This window comes from Hyaena hyaena, unplaced genomic scaffold (assembly GCF_003009895.1).
Source record: "Hyaena hyaena isolate Hyena2069 unplaced genomic scaffold, ASM300989v1 scaffold_68, whole genome shotgun sequence".
NCBI classification, from domain to species: domain Eukaryota; kingdom Metazoa; phylum Chordata; class Mammalia; order Carnivora; family Hyaenidae; genus Hyaena; species Hyaena hyaena.
The window spans coordinates 450941-469015 of NW_024080700.1; the positions used below are offsets into that span (position 1 = coordinate 450941).

The 18075-nt window shown below is 57.2% G+C and overlaps 1 protein-coding gene across 5 annotated transcripts in view; it reads right to left on the bottom strand.

Annotated features, from left to right (window-relative positions):
* Positions 1-277: 277 nt before the first annotated feature.
* The window catches only part of NDRG4 (NDRG family member 4), a 41515-nt gene continuing 23717 nt past the window's right edge, over positions 278-18075 (bottom strand). For 2 of the 5 annotated variants that reach the window (XM_039232605.1, XM_039232603.1), the window contains exons 4-17: positions 11073-11178; positions 10731-10851; positions 10582-10644; positions 10402-10462; positions 7583-7669; positions 7447-7503; positions 7002-7105; positions 6075-6131; positions 5946-5997; positions 4997-5044; positions 4769-4804; positions 4609-4660; positions 3228-3266; positions 278-2390 (exon numbers count right to left, since the gene is read on the bottom strand). In XM_039232605.1, coding sequence (XP_039088536.1) covers positions 2236-2390; positions 3228-3266; positions 4609-4660; positions 4769-4804; positions 4997-5044; positions 5946-5997; positions 6075-6131; positions 7002-7105; positions 7447-7503; positions 7583-7669; positions 10402-10462; positions 10582-10644; positions 10731-10851; positions 11073-11178 — 1038 coding nt within the window. In that variant the 3' untranslated portion in view covers positions 278-2235. Of the gene's footprint in view, positions 2391-3227; positions 3267-4608; positions 4661-4768; positions 4805-4996; positions 5045-5945; positions 5998-6074; positions 6132-7001; positions 7106-7446; positions 7504-7582; positions 7670-10401; positions 10463-10581; positions 10645-10730; positions 10852-11072; positions 11179-14473; positions 14611-18075 lie in introns of those variants that run through there. The other 3 variants (XM_039232606.1, XM_039232607.1, XM_039232604.1) reach the window with 3 other exon arrangements.

Below are 18075 nucleotides of genomic sequence, written 5' to 3' on the forward strand. Positions count from 1 at the left end.
CACATGGCTGGCTCAGCCAGTAGAGCGGAGGACTCTGAATCTTGTGATCTGATTTCAGGGTCCTGAGTTCAAGCCCCAGGGAGGGCTTAGAGTTATAAAAGAAAAAAGAACCAGAAGTAGAAACATGGATGGAAACTCCTACAGCCTTAACCCCATCTAAACCCCAAGATGCACCAGCTTCAGTGCTGTCTTCTCACAGGCTTCCCATGATGGGGCTGGTGTCACCATACTCGAATTCTTCTCAGTTTATTAGTTTTCCAGCACACTTAACTCTTAATACTTTGACAAGGGCTTTTATTTGTTTTACATTTTGTCATCTCAAAGTTTCATGACATCAGCCACCAGAATACACAAAATTAGGTTCTTCACTTTATATAGACAGGAAAATAATAAACTCCATTAAAAGTTCACTTTGACCAAAGAGACAACCTCCGATGGAAAACCACACGCAGGAAGACCCAATATACATATATATATATATATATAATGTATAGATATTTATAGATATCTGAAAGAACACAGAAAAAAATCCAAGATTTGTAGCGCTATCTACAGTAAGAGAGATTAATTCTACCAGCTTTTCAAACAGTCACATTTGATATTCAAAGGAAGCACATAAGTGAGTAGAACTGGGGACAGACTAACACTCCACCAGGCTCTAGAGCAGTCTAGTAATGGCTTAAGATTCTAGAAGGGGGTGATATGTGCAGAAATGTGAATGCAGGTGTCCTCTCAGCCTCAGAGCATCCCACACACAACTGTCCCCTGCACAGCACTGCCTTTGTCATTGCTCGCTCTCCCCTCTTTTATTGTTTCAGAGTTTGTGGCAATTGATTTAGGCTCCAAGACCAGTGGCTCTGGTTTCGGGGCCAAGAGATTCTCCCTGATAGTGCGGGTGGGTGGGATGTGTATGGCACAGTCCTGGGCTTCAGATGAAAGTAGGGGACCGGGGTGCCTGGAGAGCCTTTCTCCTCTGCCTGGCCTGTGGTCACTTCAGGAAACTTCACCTCCCACCCCAGGGCCAAGCAAGCCACAACCCAAGCTCCAACAGTCCTGAGGTGGTGATGTGCGCCTGCAGAAGTCTCACTACCTTAGACCACTTCTTTCCAGATAAAGTCTCTTTTTTCGTAGTGATGCCCACATAAAATGTTGGCATAGCTTGACCAGGACTCTCCCTAACAATGCCATGTTTCTGGTGGCCTTGGACACACTGCTGCTGATTGGGTTGTCCTCCATGGCACCTGGGGGCAAAAGAGGGGGTTTCCTGGGAGTCTCAGCCACCACTGCCTCTAGTCACATACTGGCTCCTGAAGGCAGACACCATGAAGTTCTCAGGGGTGCGTCTAACCCTCATGGGCTATCCCAGCATTTAAGTTCAGCCCCCAAGTCAGGCCCCTATGGAAATAGAAGATCAGGTAACTTTCTACCTCAGGGCCTTGGCTCAGTCATGGGACAGGGCCAGGAGGTGGTGGAGTGTGTGGTCTGGGACAGTCTGTGGGGTTCCTGCCTTTAAGACCCTCTGTGTTTGGTCTTCCTTGGGCAAGAGACACCCTGTTCAGCCCCTGCCTGCCTGCCTGCCTGGCCCTCCATCCAGGCCAGCCCAGAGAGCACCAGGAAAACTGCCGCCTGGTAGGAGTGCCCCCTTGTGGCTAGGGTTCAGATGATTGTCACATGTGCAAAAGACAGAAACAGATGTGCTTGGTGGTGGAGATGGGGAGAAAGGGACCCGCAGGGCTCCAGGGCTCCTACCTCCCAATGCTCCCCAGTGCCGTCTCCTGGCTCTCACCCCAGTGCCTGAGCTGGACCGCGGGCTCCTGCTGTCCCAGCACACCACCTTCAAACCCCATTCCGTCTTCAAACCTGCCCGGCCCTGCCCACGGGGGTCATCTCATGCCTTCTTCAGTCCAGGATATTACCCTGGATCCTGCCCAGATCCCCTTCCTCCCTGAACCCCGCCCGGACTGTGGGGAGTTGGAAGAGGGGTCTAAGTCAGCCAAGTTAACAAGGTGAGTGAGGGGGGGGTGGGGAGGAGTGAGCCTCTCAAACCCTCTGGAGACTGTTCTGCGGCAGCATCCAGGATGAATCCCCTCATGTTTTTAACAAAAGAGAAGTGAACCCATTTCCTCCCCTGGCCTTCACACAAATAAACTAAAGGGAAAACGAGCCGGCGCGAGGATGCCAGTGGTACGTCGATGCGGGCGGGGGCAGGTGTGCGTCTCTGCCACGCTAGGGGCTTCAACAGGACACCTCCATGGTGTGGTTGACCTGACCCAGGCCCTCGCTGCTCTCCGAGTGGGTGCAGGCCTGCGGGCGGCTGCCCTCCACTGAACCGGCACTGGTGAGCGACGCGGTACGAGAGCGGGCGAGGCGGGTCATGCTGGCCGAGGGCACTGTGGGCAGAGAAGGGAGCGGGCATGAGGACCGGCAGCCAGGGCTGGGTGCCAGCAGGCAGGAGAAGGGTTGACGCAAGCAAAGCGGCCAGCAAGACCCGTTCTTCCAACGGTGCAGAGGCCCCTCCCAAGTCAGGGCTCTGGCATCTACTCCGTCAAGCTGGAGGCATGCAGCACCAGCGCGTGAATGAGCCAAAGAGGTGGGGGACCGGGAGCCCTGCAGAGGCCAGCGGGACCCAGCGCACGGCAGCTGGCCAGAGCTATGGCCAGAATGGGGTGGGTGCCTGGGTAGCCCTGAGCTGTTACAGGGATGGGACAGAATTCCAGCAATGCCCCGCTCAAGAGGATGATGCGACAGGGGAGTAGGACTACTTCTGTGAAGGCGGATTAGGTCTGGTGGCCGCAAACCGCCCTAAATCTAATTTCTATCCTTATTTGGAGTTTCACAAGCAAGACCCTCAGGGGGCAAACTCCGCCTTCCTGAGCTGGGTAGCTGGCTACTGGTCCAGCTGGGGCATGGTCAGACACCCTTGCCCCCAGGGCCAGCCTAGGCTTCACCTCTGAGAGGCTCTGGTTCCAAATGCCTGAGCTCTGAAAGCCACCCAGAAGCCAGACTGCTCTAAACCCCAGCCTGTCCAGAGCCCTAACATGGGACACAGCCCACTAGGTCCAGGATCCATGAAAAAGCACGACTCTTTCGGGCTTTAGGAGGTGAGCAGAACACAAGAAAGTTCCAAACCACAGCAAGATGAGGCCCGGCCGCAGCGCTGCACAGAGGAAAGAGCAGGGGGGACTGGGGCGGGGGTCCATGCATCAGGGGAGGGGCCACAGGGCTACCTGCTCCTCCACTCAGCCTTCGGTCCTTCAAGTACGCAACTAAGAAAGAAGACAGAGCCAGAGGGGTGGGGTGGGGCGGGGCGGGGGAGACACAGAACACGGGTGAAGAGCGTGAGCTGGCAAGGCCGGGGTGTTGCAAGGGTCAGACACGACGACAGGCCGGGCACAGAGCGGGCTGGGGCAGGGCTAGAGCCTCAGGAAGCCCCCTCCTGCCCATCCACTGCGGCGGCGGCCCTGGAGGGAGCCCTGAGCCCACAGTCCAGGCACTCATCTTGCTTCTCAAGCCTGGGCTGCGACCCTGAGGGGCTCATGGCCACAGGCCTAGTGCCAGCACCCTCGGCCTTCTTCCGGGCCCCAGTGCCCCCATGTATAGAACAGGAGAGGCCCACACAACCTCCTAAATCCTGCCCAGCTCTCGGGCTGCCTGGTGGCATTTGGCCTGGGGTCCTGAGAACATGTCCCAGCCCAGCAGGCCCCGGGCTCAGGCCCAGCCTCAGAGCTCCTGTGTGGCTCGCTGATGGCTCTGGCCTCTCTTTGCCCCACATCCCCAGGGAGAGGCTGGCTGGGCCCCCAGCCTTCCCCCACAGGCCAGTCCTTCTAGGGAGGCAGAAGCTCCAGAGGGTAAAGTCCACAGGGAAAAACACATTCAGGGAGAAGAGTTCTGCTTCCAGCAGGAGAGCCAGGTATATGGGGAAGGGGGGGGGGTGGGGTGGGGGGGAATCAAAGCGATAGGGGTGTGCGCATGTGTGATTTAGAGGTGCCCATGAGCAGTCTGGGGATCTCATCCCCACGCAAGGGGCAGTTTGGAGAGGGGAGGACAGTGGGTATAGCCACCCCATAGCCCCTATTACCTTGGGGTCTTCACATACACCACCCCCAGTTTGGTTGCCTTTGGCTCCCTCCTAACACCCAGGTGGTCTCACGTGCCTTCCCCACGCCCTAGATTCCAAGACCACTCTCATGTCGCACGTACCATCCCACCACCTGTGACAAAAGCCTGGCTTAGGCGCCGTAGGCCTGGCAGGGGGCCGGTGGTATGTATGACTCATCTTTAGGCAGGCTTTCTGGGCAGGACCCAGCCCTGGGCTCTTGCCCCCCGTGGCTGGAGAAAGAGCCTACCGCTCCAATGCTGCCATGAGAGCACTGTCCCAAAGCCCCTCCAAGGGCCCAGGGCAACCACACACAGCCTGGGATCATGAGATGCCCTAGAGGGTCCCCAGTCACGGTGGGGAGCATGTGGTGAGTGGCACAGCATCTGGGCCCTGGGAACACAGAGCTCATATGCCCACAGGCTGCTGAGTGTCGCCTGACACCGTGTGCCAGCCCCACTTTGCTGCCTGCCCACCAGTCTCTAGGGTGGGGCGGGGGGAGGAATACTTACTGTAGCCCATGCCTTGCAGGAAATATTTGAAGGCCTCGGTCAGCTTCCCCGGCTGCAGGACAGAGGGACAGTACATGCTTTGATTGGCTGCCTGGGATTAGGGGGTAGGGAGGCTCCCCCCACCTAGGCTAGAAAAGGGAAGGAGGGCCAAGTGTCTCACCTGTGTGACCTGGGGGAGCCCCCCGGAATCTGCCATCTGCAAGGAAGAAAAGCAGTGAGCTGAGCAGGGGCCACCTCACAACTTGCCTGGGCCTTGAATACCTAAACAGGCTGCCCTGACCCCGCACCCTGTCCTGCTCCCGCCCTGGATGAGACCCCTAGCAGGCCCCTCCCTGAGGCTGGGCCCTTGGCTGGGGTGCGGGCCGATGGCTGGGGAGGAAGGCCTCACCTTCAGGAAGGTCGTGGTGGTTGGATCCAGTTTGGAGTTGCACTCCACCTATGGACAAGGTCAGCAGAGTAAGGCAGCCCCGGCCCCGGGGGTAGCAGGGGAGACCCCTGCCCCGGGTTCTGTTCCCAGAGATGGTGAGAAGGGTGTGCAGGGGCAGACGGAGGCTAGCACCTGGGCCTGGCTGAGGCTGCCCCACCCCTGCCAGGCTGCCTTCTGGAAGTCTAAGTCCCTGCAGATCAGCAAGCAGCTCCCCAAGGGATCTGAGATCCTCGGACTCCACTCCTAACTGCCGGTGGGGGGTGGGGGGGGAAGGCTGTGCAATGTCCTTGTGGGGAGCCAGAGCCACCTTGATGGCAGTGGTGGGGAAAGAACCAGGTGGTGAGGTGAGGGAGGGTCAAGGATCGGCAGGAGAGCGCACCGCATCTGTCCCGGCCTCAGGCACAGGGAAGGTATGCTAGTGTCTGTAGCATGGGGGGCTGCCCTGGGTACTCCTGGCCCCCTGGCCTGTGGTTGCTAATGGAGACATGAACCCCCCCAGCTGCCTGCTCCCAGAGTTCCAATGGGAAAGGAGACAGTCCCCAAACACAACAGGTGCAAGTGGAGGTCAAAGGGTGTGCGTGCTCAGGAATTGCTTCATAGTGAATGAAGCACCATGTAGAGAAGAGAGAGCTCAGTCTCTGCGCCGGAAGTGGGTAGAGACCGAAGTGGGGCTGCACTGCTGGGAGGCAGGAGGGACAGGGTGACCATCAGGTGGTCTGACCCCAGCTCCCTCCTGTCTCCACGCCTCCCTCACTCGAAGGGTGGGACTGTGCCAGGTGATGATGCATGGCAACATGGCGGGGGGTGGCATGAGAAATCCAACATCCAGTGCCTGGCCCTGCTGGCCAGAGGCCAGTGATCTCCGTACTCCCGCCTCCCACCCCCAGCCAGGACGCAGTGCCTCACTCACCACACCGTCCTCGGCAGGCGCGTTATCCCCGACCACCAGCATCACGGGGCAGCTGCAGACACAGAGGACAAGGGTTGTCTGGCCTGGGCATGGTGGGCAGGCGCACGCTGGGGGGTGAGGGGCACTCACCGGAGCGTCTTGGCATTGGGCACCGTTCCAGGTCGGTTAATGTCCAGGTCTCTGCGGCTGCGGGCAGAGGCAGAGGTGGGCATCTCAGGACTGGATCCCAGGGGGTTGTGTGCCCCAGGCCCGCCCCTGCTGTATTTCAGCCTCACCCCGTCCTCCCGCAATGGCAATTATGGTCCAGCAGCCCAGGCTGGTCCCAGAGTTGGGGTTTATGGTTATTGAGTTGTCTCAACTATGGAAAAGGCCCTAACAGATCCCTGTGTGGGGTAAACAGGGAGGCAGGGACCTGCTCTGCACAAACAGGGGTCTTCAGGCCACCCCTCATGCATAACTTCTCAGACCCCCCCCAATTCATGTCAGGGGAGTCCTCAAATTTGGCTGTCCCTCCCCCTTAAAACACTCCTCCGACATGTGCACCACCTGTGTGTGGGATGTGGGATTCCTGGGTTGTGGAGGGAGGCAGGGCCTGGCCCTCTCATTCTCCATTGTTCCTCCAGCACCATGCACACAGCAGGTGCTTAATATATATTTGCACAAGAAAAAGAAAAGAGGGAAGGCCAGGGGACTCTAAGGAGCACAGCTTGAAAATCATGGACTTCATCCAACACCCTCCCCCCAGATGTCAGCCCTGAGGCTCAGGCTGGGGGGCACGTCAGGGATGTTGCCCACATTCCCCCACTGCTCCTGGCTGGCCAGCAATGCCCCAGGGGAGAAGGCGTAAGAGCCCAGAAACCAGAGTTCGAAACCTTCGAAGGGTGCGACCCTGGACAAGAGGTGACTCTTCTCAGAGGTACAAGTTGCTCATCTACAAACTGGGGAGAGAACGTCTCCTGCCTGCCTCCTTCCGTGAGTGGTTGTGCCAAGGGGACCCCAACAGAGGGAGCGCTCTGGGGCCTGGTGCTGCGCGGCTGGGCCCCACGCTGCCCGCACCTGTTGTACATGTTCCAGAAGAGCTGCAGGTTGGCCTGGTTTACCACGTTCCCGATCTGCTGCCGGTAGCTCTGCACCAGCTCTGTGTTGTTCACCAGCTCCTCCTGGTCCGGAGGGATAGACGGGGGAGGTGCAGGAGGGGAGGGGCAGTCAGGGGCGTGGTCTCAGACCCACACAGGGGTCACAGCCGGAGCCGCCCTCCCCCCATTCCACACACCCCCTGCACGGGGCTGCGTGGCCGCATGAAGTGAGGGAGGAGACCTCCCACGTGTGTCTCAGCCACGTAGAGTGAGACAGGTCAGATGTTCATAACGCCAACCCGGACTCCCCGCTGGTAGGCGCCCCGGGGGCCCCTGGGAGTAGGCAGAACCAGGCCCTCCAGAGGCTCCCAGGACCCCCCAGTTTAGCCACCACTGCTGCTCTCGTGGGGGCCCCACCCCCTTACCTGGCTGAAGAGGTGGGATAGCACCGTGTCAGGTAAAGTGCTGGTCAGGCCGGAGAGCTGTGGGCCAGGGCGGAGGCCAGTGTGAGTGCCACCCCTCGCTGCCACCACCCCCCTCTGCTAGGGGGACCACGCTCACCTTGGTGGCCGCCCAGTCGATCCAGCCTTTGCCGTTGGGGTCAATGTTCATCAGCACCAGCCCCTCCACCAGGTCGGGGAAGATGAGCTGCCGTGAGAGGGAGAAAGGGCTTGGGAGGCCGGAGTATGCAGGGAGCCCCAGTCTTCTCACCCGGCAAACCCTGCCTATCTCACGGGTGGTTGGGAGGGGCCAATGAGGAGGACATGCTCTGGAAGGGCTTTGCGGAGCCACAGATGATTCAACTGGCTACAGCTGGAAACCTGCCTGCCTCCCTCCTCCTCACCCCTTCCAGCTGCCCCTGCGCACCCTCCTCCCTACACAGAACCTTTCGGTATTCTTTGATTGGTTTCAAATCTAGGCCTATTCACCTCTATTAATAGATCTTTGAATCTGTTTGATCTGTTGTAAAACTGAGGATTAAACATCTTCAATAAAACATTTTGTTTAGGGGCGCCTGGGTGGCTCAGTCGGTTAAGCATCTGACTGCAGTGCAGGTCACGATCTCACGGTTCATGCGTTTGAGCCTCGCGTTAGGCTCTGTGCTGACAGCCGTGTCTCCTTCTTCTCTCCCTCTTTCTCTCTCTCTCTGCCCCTCCCTCACTGTGCTTGGTCTCTCACTCTCTCAAAAATAAAAAAATATGACATTAAAAAAATTAAAAATAAATAAAAATTTAAAAAGAAAACACTTTTGTTTCTTTGCTTTCATAGAAAAAGAAGCTCCAGTGAAGAAACTGACCTTTCCAAAGCCTGTTTTGCATTTGATCGTAAAAGAAATTCGAATGATCTGTTCAGCTGTTTGCCCACATTTAGGGGAATATGTTCATATACCTACAACATTACTATCCTGTCAAGTTTATCTGAGATGACAGGGAATGGTCTATAGTTAACAAGTAGTTAAGTGCTGAAATCCATACTGGAGTTGAAAATTCCTGGTCTTTTCTTTTGAAAAAAGCAACGTTTTGAATCCTGACAATTTTTTGTTTTTAGAGATGAAAAGCTTGTGGGCTCCTACTCAACACGATGTTTCAGAAATGCAACTTTCTTTAAACCTTCCAAACGTAACCTAAGTGTAATTTTTGGTTGAGAAAGGACTTGTGTTGGGGCGCCTGGGTGGCTCTGTCAGTTAACCGTTTGACTTTAGTTCAGGTTATAATCTCACAGCTCACAAGTTCAAGCCCTGTGTCAGGCTCTGTGCTGACAGCTCAGAGCCCGGGGCCTACTTCCAATTCTGTGTCTCCCTCTCTCTCTGCCCCTCTCCTGATCACGCTCTGTCTCTCTCTCAAAAATAAATAAACATTAAAAATTTTTTTAAAAACGAAAGGACTTGTGTTTCAGGCATCAACCTCTTTGACCTCATCCACAGCAACTTACTAGACATGTCTCCTGAGGCAAGGGAAACAAAAGCAAAAACAAACTACTGGGGCCTCATCAAGATAAAAAGCTTCTGCACAGAGAAATTAACAAAACTAAAAGGCAGCCTATGGAATAGGAGAAGATATTTGCAAATGACACCTCTGATACAGGGTTGGTATCTAAAATCTATAAAGAACTTGTCAAACTCAACACCCACAAAATAAATAATCCAGTTAAGAAATGGGCAGAAGACAGGAACAGACATTGTTTCCAAAGAAGACATCCAGATGGCTAACAGCATGAAAAGATGCTCAACATCACTCATCATCATGGAAATACGAATCGAAACCACGATGAGATACTATCTCACACCTGTCAGAATGGCTAAAATTAACAACTCGGGAAACAACAGATGTTGGTGAGGATGTGGAGAAAGGGGAACCCTCTTACACTGTTGTGGGAATGCAAACTGGTGCAGCCACTCTGGAAAACAGTGTGGAGGCTCCTCAGAAAGTTAAAAAATAGAACTACCCTATGGCCCAGCAATTGCACTACACAGTATTTATCCAAAGGATACAAAAATACAGATTCAAAGGGGCACATGCACCCCAATGTTTATAGCAGCATTACCTACAAGAGCTGAATTATGGAAAGAGCCCAAATGTCCATTGACTGATGAATGGATAAAGAAGATGTGGTATATACAATGAAATAGTACTCAGTCATCAAAAAGAATGAACTCTTGCCATTTGCAATGATATGGATGCACCTGGAGGGCAGTATGCTAAGCGAAATAAGTCAGAGAAAAGCAAACAGCACATGATGTCACTCATGTAGAATATAAGACACAAAACAGGTGAACATAGGGGAAGGGAAAAAGAGAGAGAGGCAAACCATCAGAGACTTAACGATAGAGAACAAACAGGGTTGATAGAACGAGGTGGGCGGAGGGATGGGCTGGATGGGTGACGGGTATTAAGGAGGGCATTTGTGATGAGCACTGTGTTGTAGCTAAGTGATGAATCATTAAATTCTACACCTGGAACCAATTTTGCCATCTATGTTAACTAGAATTTAAATAAAAACTTGAAAAGAGGGGGGAAAAATGACTTGTGTTTAAATATTACCCTAATTACCGAATGAGCAATTAGGATAATCTTTACTTAGTGGCTAGAGCAATTAGTTGTATGGTTTGCTGCTAAAAGAAACTTTGGTTTTGAATAATGGTTAAGGAAGTTATAGTCGATAGCATTTTGAGGAAATGTATGGAGAAAGTAATCTCTCTCTCTCTCTCATTTTTTAAAATTTCCTAGGGTGAATAAAAGAAAACAAAAGGCTTTTCTGAGTGAAGAGGAAGTGGGGGGAGGGGAAGGAGAAGGAAGAAAGAGTAAACATTCCAGTGGTTGAAGGGTGGCCCCTCCAGGAGACATCAGCCCGGGGGTGGGGGTGAGAGTAAGGAGACTCACTGCAAACTTGGCCAACACATAAGCTCCGGCTCCCACTCCAATGCCAATCACGTACTTGAACCTGGTGGAAAGCATGGCTGGTCACTCCAGGGCTCGGGGAGCTGCCTCCCATGATGGCCATCAGGTGGCTCTGATGGCACCCCCCCCCCGCACAGGGGCAGGGTGAGGGCGGAGACTCACCCAAAGTGCTGCACCACGCAGGGGAGCATGGCGGCCAGCTGCTCCATGGAGGGGAACTGGTACCTGCAGGCAGAGCGGGAGGTCAGGGCCAGGTGCCGCCTGCAGCCCAGAGCTGGGGAAACCTGCAGGGGGCGTTCCCTGGTACCTACCCCTGGGGAAACTGCGACGCCCCCACCTGCTGACCAGGGGCATCCACGTGGCACACCACAAAGTGCTTGGTGATCTCCTGCATGTCCTCAAAGTTGAAGAAGGTGTTGAAGCACAGCTTGTCTGCAAAGACACACCTCTCAGCCGTGGCTTAGCAAAGGGGTAGGGAGGCCTGTGGCCCTGAGAGGGAAGGCAAGGCAGAGGTGACCAGACTTGTGGCCCGGCAGGGACACCAAGGCCCAAATGGCTAAGGGCACCAAGCTGAGTGTGAGTGGGAATCTCTAGGACTCTGTGGGGAAGGAGGGGAGGCAGAGGAAGGCAGGATGAGGCTGGGTTGCACTTACGATTGAGACCCACGTCATGGTAGGTGAGGATGGCCGGGCGGTTCCCTTTGGGGGAGCCCCGGATCACCACGTGCAGAAGGCCATAAGGCGTCTCGATGTCATGTTCCTGGAGGGGAAACGGCACTGGACACTCTGGGCAGCCCTCACTGCTGGTTATGGGCAGCCTGGGGGCTGTTGGGCCTGTGGTAGGGCCTCCACCCCCCAGAGGGGGGGGGTATCTCATTTTCATCAGCCCAAGCAGCCCCCAGGGAGAACAGAGCAGATGGAGCATTCCTTCCCAGAGGTGCTGGCACAGACACAGCAGGACCCAGTCCGCGCAGGGAGGATCCGCAGACCAGCGGGGTGGGTGGCCACTGGCCAGGCCCTGCTGCCCTCAGCCCTGCAGAGCCCGGTGAAGGTGAAGCTCATTTTCTCCATCTCCCTGAAGCCCCTCCAGGACAGTTCTGCCACCTGGGCCTGAGTCATGACCTCAGCACGTTCCTCCTCCATTCAGAAGGTAAATGGCCTCAACAGCCCTGCTGAGAATCTGAAGTAACCTCCCCCACTGTCAGCCAAGCCTAGCCTCCAACCCCCGCCCCTGACCCTGGCTCCCACCTCCACACTCGTGCTCATGCTGTTCCTTCCACCTCAAATGTCCCTCTCCAGGATCCCCAAGGACCCCTTTCCAGCAGGGCATGGTTAGACGTGCACCCCTTCCCCTAAGGCCTTCTGCAGTGAGCACTCTGGGATCCTCCTGTGTTTGCACCCTTGGTTTTGTGGCTTGGGGTTGTTAATCCTTTAGGAAACAGGTGCTGGATGCTGTAGGTTCAAGACCCCCTCTGTCCCTTACTGTGTGACTCTGAACAAGGTATACCACTTCTCTGTGCTCAGCCACCTCTTCCCACGCATCTCACGGGGACCCCATGACAACGGAAGAAGCTGATGTCTGTGGAGCATTTAGCACTTGCAGAAAAGGAGGCTGAAGTGCTCGGGTGTCCCTGAGCCTTAGGGAGGTGCCCTGCTGGCTGGTCCCTCTGCCAACTAGTTCCTTTTGGCCACTTGAAGAACAGACTCTAAGAGGGTCTGTCACAGCTGAATTAGCAGCCTTGCCCTGCACCATGGGGACCCCTGTGAGTTACCCCTGTGACTTGGAGGCAAAGCTAAGGTCAAGGGCAGGAAAGGAACAACATGTGAGTGACCACAACTGCGTGCCAGGCACCATGCATGGAATGCATGCATTTCCCCCTTTTGCAGATGGAGGATGCTTAGGTTCAGAGAGAACCCACGTTCCTGCCCCTGACAGAAAAGGGAAGACTCAGGAGGCAGGAGACGGCTTCCTGGGGTCTGGTGTTCTTGGGTCAGGGCTCAGAGGACCACTGTTCAGGCCTGTGTCTTCAGTGGGGAATGGCAAGGTGATGTCATGGCCAAAGGCTATACCCTGGGAGCCACAATTCTGGTGTGAGGTCTTGTTCAAGAAACCTGATGTCCTCTAAGTGGGCCCAGGTCCACCACAGCCTCCCCACAGCCCAGGCCTGTCCTCAGGGCCATCAAAACAAGGAGCACTTACTGCTCACTGACTGACCAGCAACTTTTCATGTGTCTTCTCATTTACTCCTCACAGGGACCCAAGTCCCAGAGGAGCAAACTGAGGTTTAGAAAGGAGAAATGACTTGGCCAAGGTCAAGCCCAGAGAGGACACAGCAGGCCTTGCCAGGTGCCAGCCTCAGAGATCAGAGGTATGCAGTGAAGGCTCCACCCAATGATTTGCAAGCAGGCAGATCTCCAGGGCTGCCTGGCCCTGCTGGGGGGCAGGGGGAGGGGCATGCAACCCCCCCTTAGCTCTGGAGGGCTGGGGTCAGGGGCAGGAGGGGTGCACAGTCCTATGGAGGGCGGGTGGGGAGAGACTGGGAGGGCTGGGGGTAGGAGGGGCACCCATCGCACAAGAGCTGCAATGCGCTTCCTGCGGCGTGAAGGGCAGGTCTCCGTGTGGGGTCAGCTCCAGCCCCGCTGGGGAGAAGTCCGGGCCCAGGGCAGCAGTCTTCCACGCCCAGACCTCCACCACCGGCGACTGTGCATGAGGGGTGTCTACCCGCCCCCAGCCGTCGTGTGACCACAGCATCACCATCACCAGCCCCCGGGCAATGCTCTCCCCACTAAGGCTTAACTGCCCGGGGCGGGATGGGCTGTGGAGGGCAATGGTCCGGTTGCGGAGCCTGCGCCCGTCCCAATGACTTGGCTGAACCCTCTCCCGCCAATCCAGAAGCTCAGACCCAGCTCATTCAGATAGAAGCCCATATCCCCGCTCCTCCGGGTGCTGCACAAGAGGGGCGACCCAAGGGCCGCAGGCGGACCCGCTTGGAGCCCCCAGCCCTCAGTGCCGAGCGCTCCCATTGGCTCCTGGTGACATCAGAGCGCCCGCCTCCAGGTGGGCGCCCGTGAGGCACAGCTGCCGCAGCAAGGAGGGGGCTCTGACGTCCTCTCTGACTCCCTTCTCCCATGACCTTGAGGGCTGGAGGGTGCTCCCAGCTGAGGCTCAGCGCATGGGAGGGGGTGAGGGGCTGGGGGGCCAGTACAATTCATTCCATCAAACCACATCAACGATTTGGCTCCCTGGGTGCTGACGTCGCTGCCTAGGTGCAGGGCACCCGGTGGTCTGCGGACCCTTCAGGGCAGGCTGGACGTGGGGGGTGGAGTAGATGTGCCCTGCTTCTCCCTCCTGGAGGAAGGACAGCACCCCTGGGCGCTGCTGCCCGGACCCCGAGCCCCACATGGCTCCAGCGTTGCCTTCTCCCACCCACGAAGTATGACCCTGTGACTCCCTCCTCGATCCCTCCCCAGCAGGGACCTGGGCCTGAAGACTCGGTTAGCACCGCACCCAGACCTCCCACCTCAGCCAGACCGGCACAGCCATTCCCTGGGGACCACGGAGGAGCTGCAAGCAACTCCTAAGGAAGGAAGGAAGAGGCTGGCTGTCCTTCGGTTCTCACTTCGGTACAGCGATGCAAACAACCAAGACAACGCTCGCAGGGCCAGGAAGGGGGAGACTCCAGCACGTGCGGGAAACACAGCCTCCCCCAGGGCTGAGATGGTCACAGGCGGGAGGCAGACGCGGCCGGGCACCTGCCAGGCGGAGGGCACACCGCCCTGGGGATGTGCACGCGCTGGCACACCGGCCCACCCCGGCTTGCGGACAGGTCATGGCCCATTCCATTTTCTGCAGATTTCAGCTCTTCCCCACAGACCCTGGCTAACAGCTAACCCCTAACCACTGCTGCAGGCCAGGGTCACCGGGGAGACTAGAAACTGCTGGCCTTGCCTCAGTGACTCCCAATGTGAGGCGACTGAAGGCAGATCGGCCACCAGAGGCAGAGGGATGTCCCTTCCTCCCTGCCCACCTGGCCGCCCCCAGAGCCCTCACTCACCCCATCCCAGCACTCCGGCATCTTGCCGAGCGAGAAGGCGATCCGCCTCTACCAGGAAGGGCAAACAAAGGCCTGAGTCACCACGGTCCAGAGGGAGGGGGGCAGTGAGAGGGGGAGACGGCGACGCTGTGATGGGGCGCAGCTCCCGGGCCGTTTATAAGCAGAACCGGGTGGCCTAGGCCGCCCCGCCTCCCTGCGGGGTTTCTGCGCAGTCACTCGCTCACCCCGAGCCCCCGCTTCCAGATTGGCTGTCGGGAAACAAAGCTGACTCTAACTGGCTTCTGAAGTCCTCACTCACCAGCTCCTGCTCCGCCCCCTGCTCCTCCGCCCCCAGCAACACATCATCCTTGACGGTCCCCAGCCCCTGCATCCCGCCCGCCCCCAGCGCGCAGGCACACACCAACAGCTGCAGCCGCACGCGGGGCCCTGGGAAGATGAGAGAAGAGGCCACACGTACAGGTGTGCCCTGCGTCCGGTACACAGGAGCTGTCATAGACACGGACACTAACGCGGGGCAGGGGAGGCCACACAGGCATGCCTAAGGCGGCACCGCCCTTGACCCATTCCCTGGGGAGAAGGGAGGGCCTCCTGAGAGGGCCCCGGAGCCCAGCCTCCCCATCCACGGCGGGAAGGTCTGGATGACTTAACCTTGAAGGGATGGGAGACTGACCGGCTATCTGGGGCAACCTTCTGTCCTGACCCCATTCTAGGGAGTGCACGCCCAGGTTCTCCCCTAGGGCAGCCCCCATTCCGCCCACATGTATGCCCAGTGCCTGCCCACAGTGCAGAAATGGGGGTTCTGGGAGCAGGGGGCCTGGGCAGACTGCAGGACCAGCCGGTATGGTGGGGCACGTGCCAGCCTTACCCTCCCCGCCCCCATCCTGCAGCAAGGGGCTGGAGACTACGGGAGAGAGGAGGGACTGGGTCAGCCTGTCAAAGTGGACATCCCCAACTCCTGCAGACCCACCTGGCCAACCAGTGTGTGGGGCTTGGCTCCCGGGTCTCTGGGGAGCAGGATGCACGAGCCACCTCAGGCTCTCTGCCCTGTCCTCCTGAACAGCAAGGACTTGGGTAGGGAGCTGGCTAGTTGTGGAGGTAGAGGAAACTGGGAAGGAGGCGGCCAAGGAGAGCAGAGGAGAGGAAACTGGTCAGGGAGGTGAGCAGAGGAGGGAGCCCAAGGCCTAAGGAAGCAGGAACAACAGAGGAGGAGGTATCTCTTTGATGAAGGAACGTGCCACTCAGCCCGGCAGTGACAGCCCTGCATGCTGTCTAGCAGCACTGAGGGAAGGGGATCACCTCCCCATCTCTGGGTGCCCAATGACCTGGTCCGCACCTGCCACATGTGCTATTTCTGGCCACGTCCTCTGTCTGGAGCGCACCAACGACTTTCCCTGCTCCGTCTCTGACCCCGTGTCAGGATGTGGAGCAGGGCATCCCATGGCCCCTCACCTAGTGGCCACGTTCCCTGTTCCCTGCGGCCACTTGGGCACAGCCACGCCCCCTGTCCACAAACTCCCCCTACCTGCTCCTCAAAGGGGGCGAGGGGTGTCCGCCCACCCTTTCTGCCACTAAACCCCTGCTCCTCCATGGTCGCCTTCCAAATTTACGCCCAGTCCGGGCTCTGACCTTTGAGTGGCGCTGCCACCCTGGGACCCAGCTGAGAGACTGACCCTGGATCCTGCCCACTCCAAGCCATGGCCTCCATTTCTGCTCAGCTCACTGCCTTCAAATCCACAGATTTGAGGTCAAGTCCCGGCTCCCCCACCCACCAGCTGGGTGACCTCAGGTAAGGAATTTTAACTTCTTTGTCCCTCAGGCTCAACTGTAAAATAGGAGCCATGCCTTCTGGAAGAGTTGCTACGAAGACAAGAAAGAGCTGCGTGAGGGGCTCTAGACCTGAGTCCACGCCTGCCCAGGCCCTGACAGGGGAGAAATGGGGCAATCTGTGTGCCCAAACTGGGAGTTAGCCTCTTCCCTGGAGGTCATGCAGCTGTGGCTGGACGAGGCAGGCTCCGGTCCTACTAGCCAAACCTAGGCTCCAGCCATATCTCTGCCACTTCTCTGCTGGGTGACCCTGGGGAAGTCAGTCAACCTCTCTGAGCCTCCACATCTGTAAATGGGAGAATAGCTGTGGTGTCTGCATAAGTGGCTGCAAGGATAACACATACTCCTCACACACCTATGGAAAAGGATGAGAAAACTGAAGCACAGAGAAGCTAAGGGTCCCAATTAGCTAGTACACATGGAGCTTACCCGCAACTTGGCACTCCGGGCCTGAGGTCACATTACTGAGTAGCAAGTGTTTGGAGCCTATTTCCTCCTTGCCAGTCTCTGTCAAATGCCTTACACGTGCTACCTTATTTTATCCTCTTAACATCCACTTTACCGATGAGGAAAATGAAGCGCAGAGAAGTTCTGTAACCTGCCCAGCATCACACAGGACTGGGAGCCACACTCGGGTTGTCTGCCTCTGACTCCATGCTGTGGCGGCCACAGTCCCAGTTAGCTCCGGATCTGAGTGCTGGGCCTGGGCCTCGTTCCCCAACCGTACAAACACGCAGGGGGATCCGAGCTCTGTCTTCGCTGTACAAATGAGGTAGTGACGTGTGCTGGAGGTCACGTGGCCCATAAGTGGCAGGGCTGGGCTTTGGACCCAGGTCTGTCTGGCTTTTGTTTGTTTTGCCTCCCCCACTGGCTGGGTCCATTGAGGCAAGGAATCAAAAATCCCGGTCAGGCCTTGGCCCAGATAAGGGTCATCTATCATCTCAGCTGCTTTTCTAATTAAAAAAGAAAAAAAAGAAAAAGCAGCCTGTGCGCAGCCTCCGTGTGGTGCAACTGGCGTAGAGGGGAGGTGAATGTTAGCATGAGCTCCCTTTACCAAGCAGAGGGGCCCGAGCACTGCCGGCAGCAGCCCTGGGCTGGGCCGGGTACACGGGACTTAGCTGCAAAGGACCCCAGGACACCCTTCTCCCCTGTCATACCCTCCAGGGTGTGTTTTGGGGGCTGCTGGTCGGCCCCTGGTCTGGCAGGTCCCACTTGGTGTCAGGCAGGGATTGGGTGCTCTGGGATTTTACGTCTCCAGCCCCTCCTGGGGCAGCAGCGCCGTCTGTGCACACATGGTTGCCCTCACTGGAGCAGGGAGGACCAGAAGTCCCTCTCGGGGTGCCGCACTGATCTCCAGCTGGGCCCAGGCCATCTCCTGGCCACCCGCCCTCCTCTCTCCCTTCCTGGGCTCCTGTTTGTTCCCCAGAGCCCTTCACATTCTCAGCTCCAGAGCCCTTTGTGTTTGGAACCCGTGCTCCCCAGGGACCGGAGCACATGCACTGTTCTCAAGCCTCCTCTGGTGTCCTTGAAGGGACACATGACCCAGGGCCCGAGGCACAGTCCTCCGATCTGGACACCTGCACTGTGCATGAGGGGGAGCGGCCTGGAGGCCACCCCATTTCTCCTGTCACCCTGGACCCAGACCAGGTGGCTGGGGCTATCCGGGGGCTCTGAGACCAAACCAAACAAGTCAGGCCCGGGGCCAGGGCAGTGGCCTGGGGGCTAGTCCCATTTAGCCAGGAGGAAGGTCCTAGAAGGGTCTGATTCTGTTCAGCAGG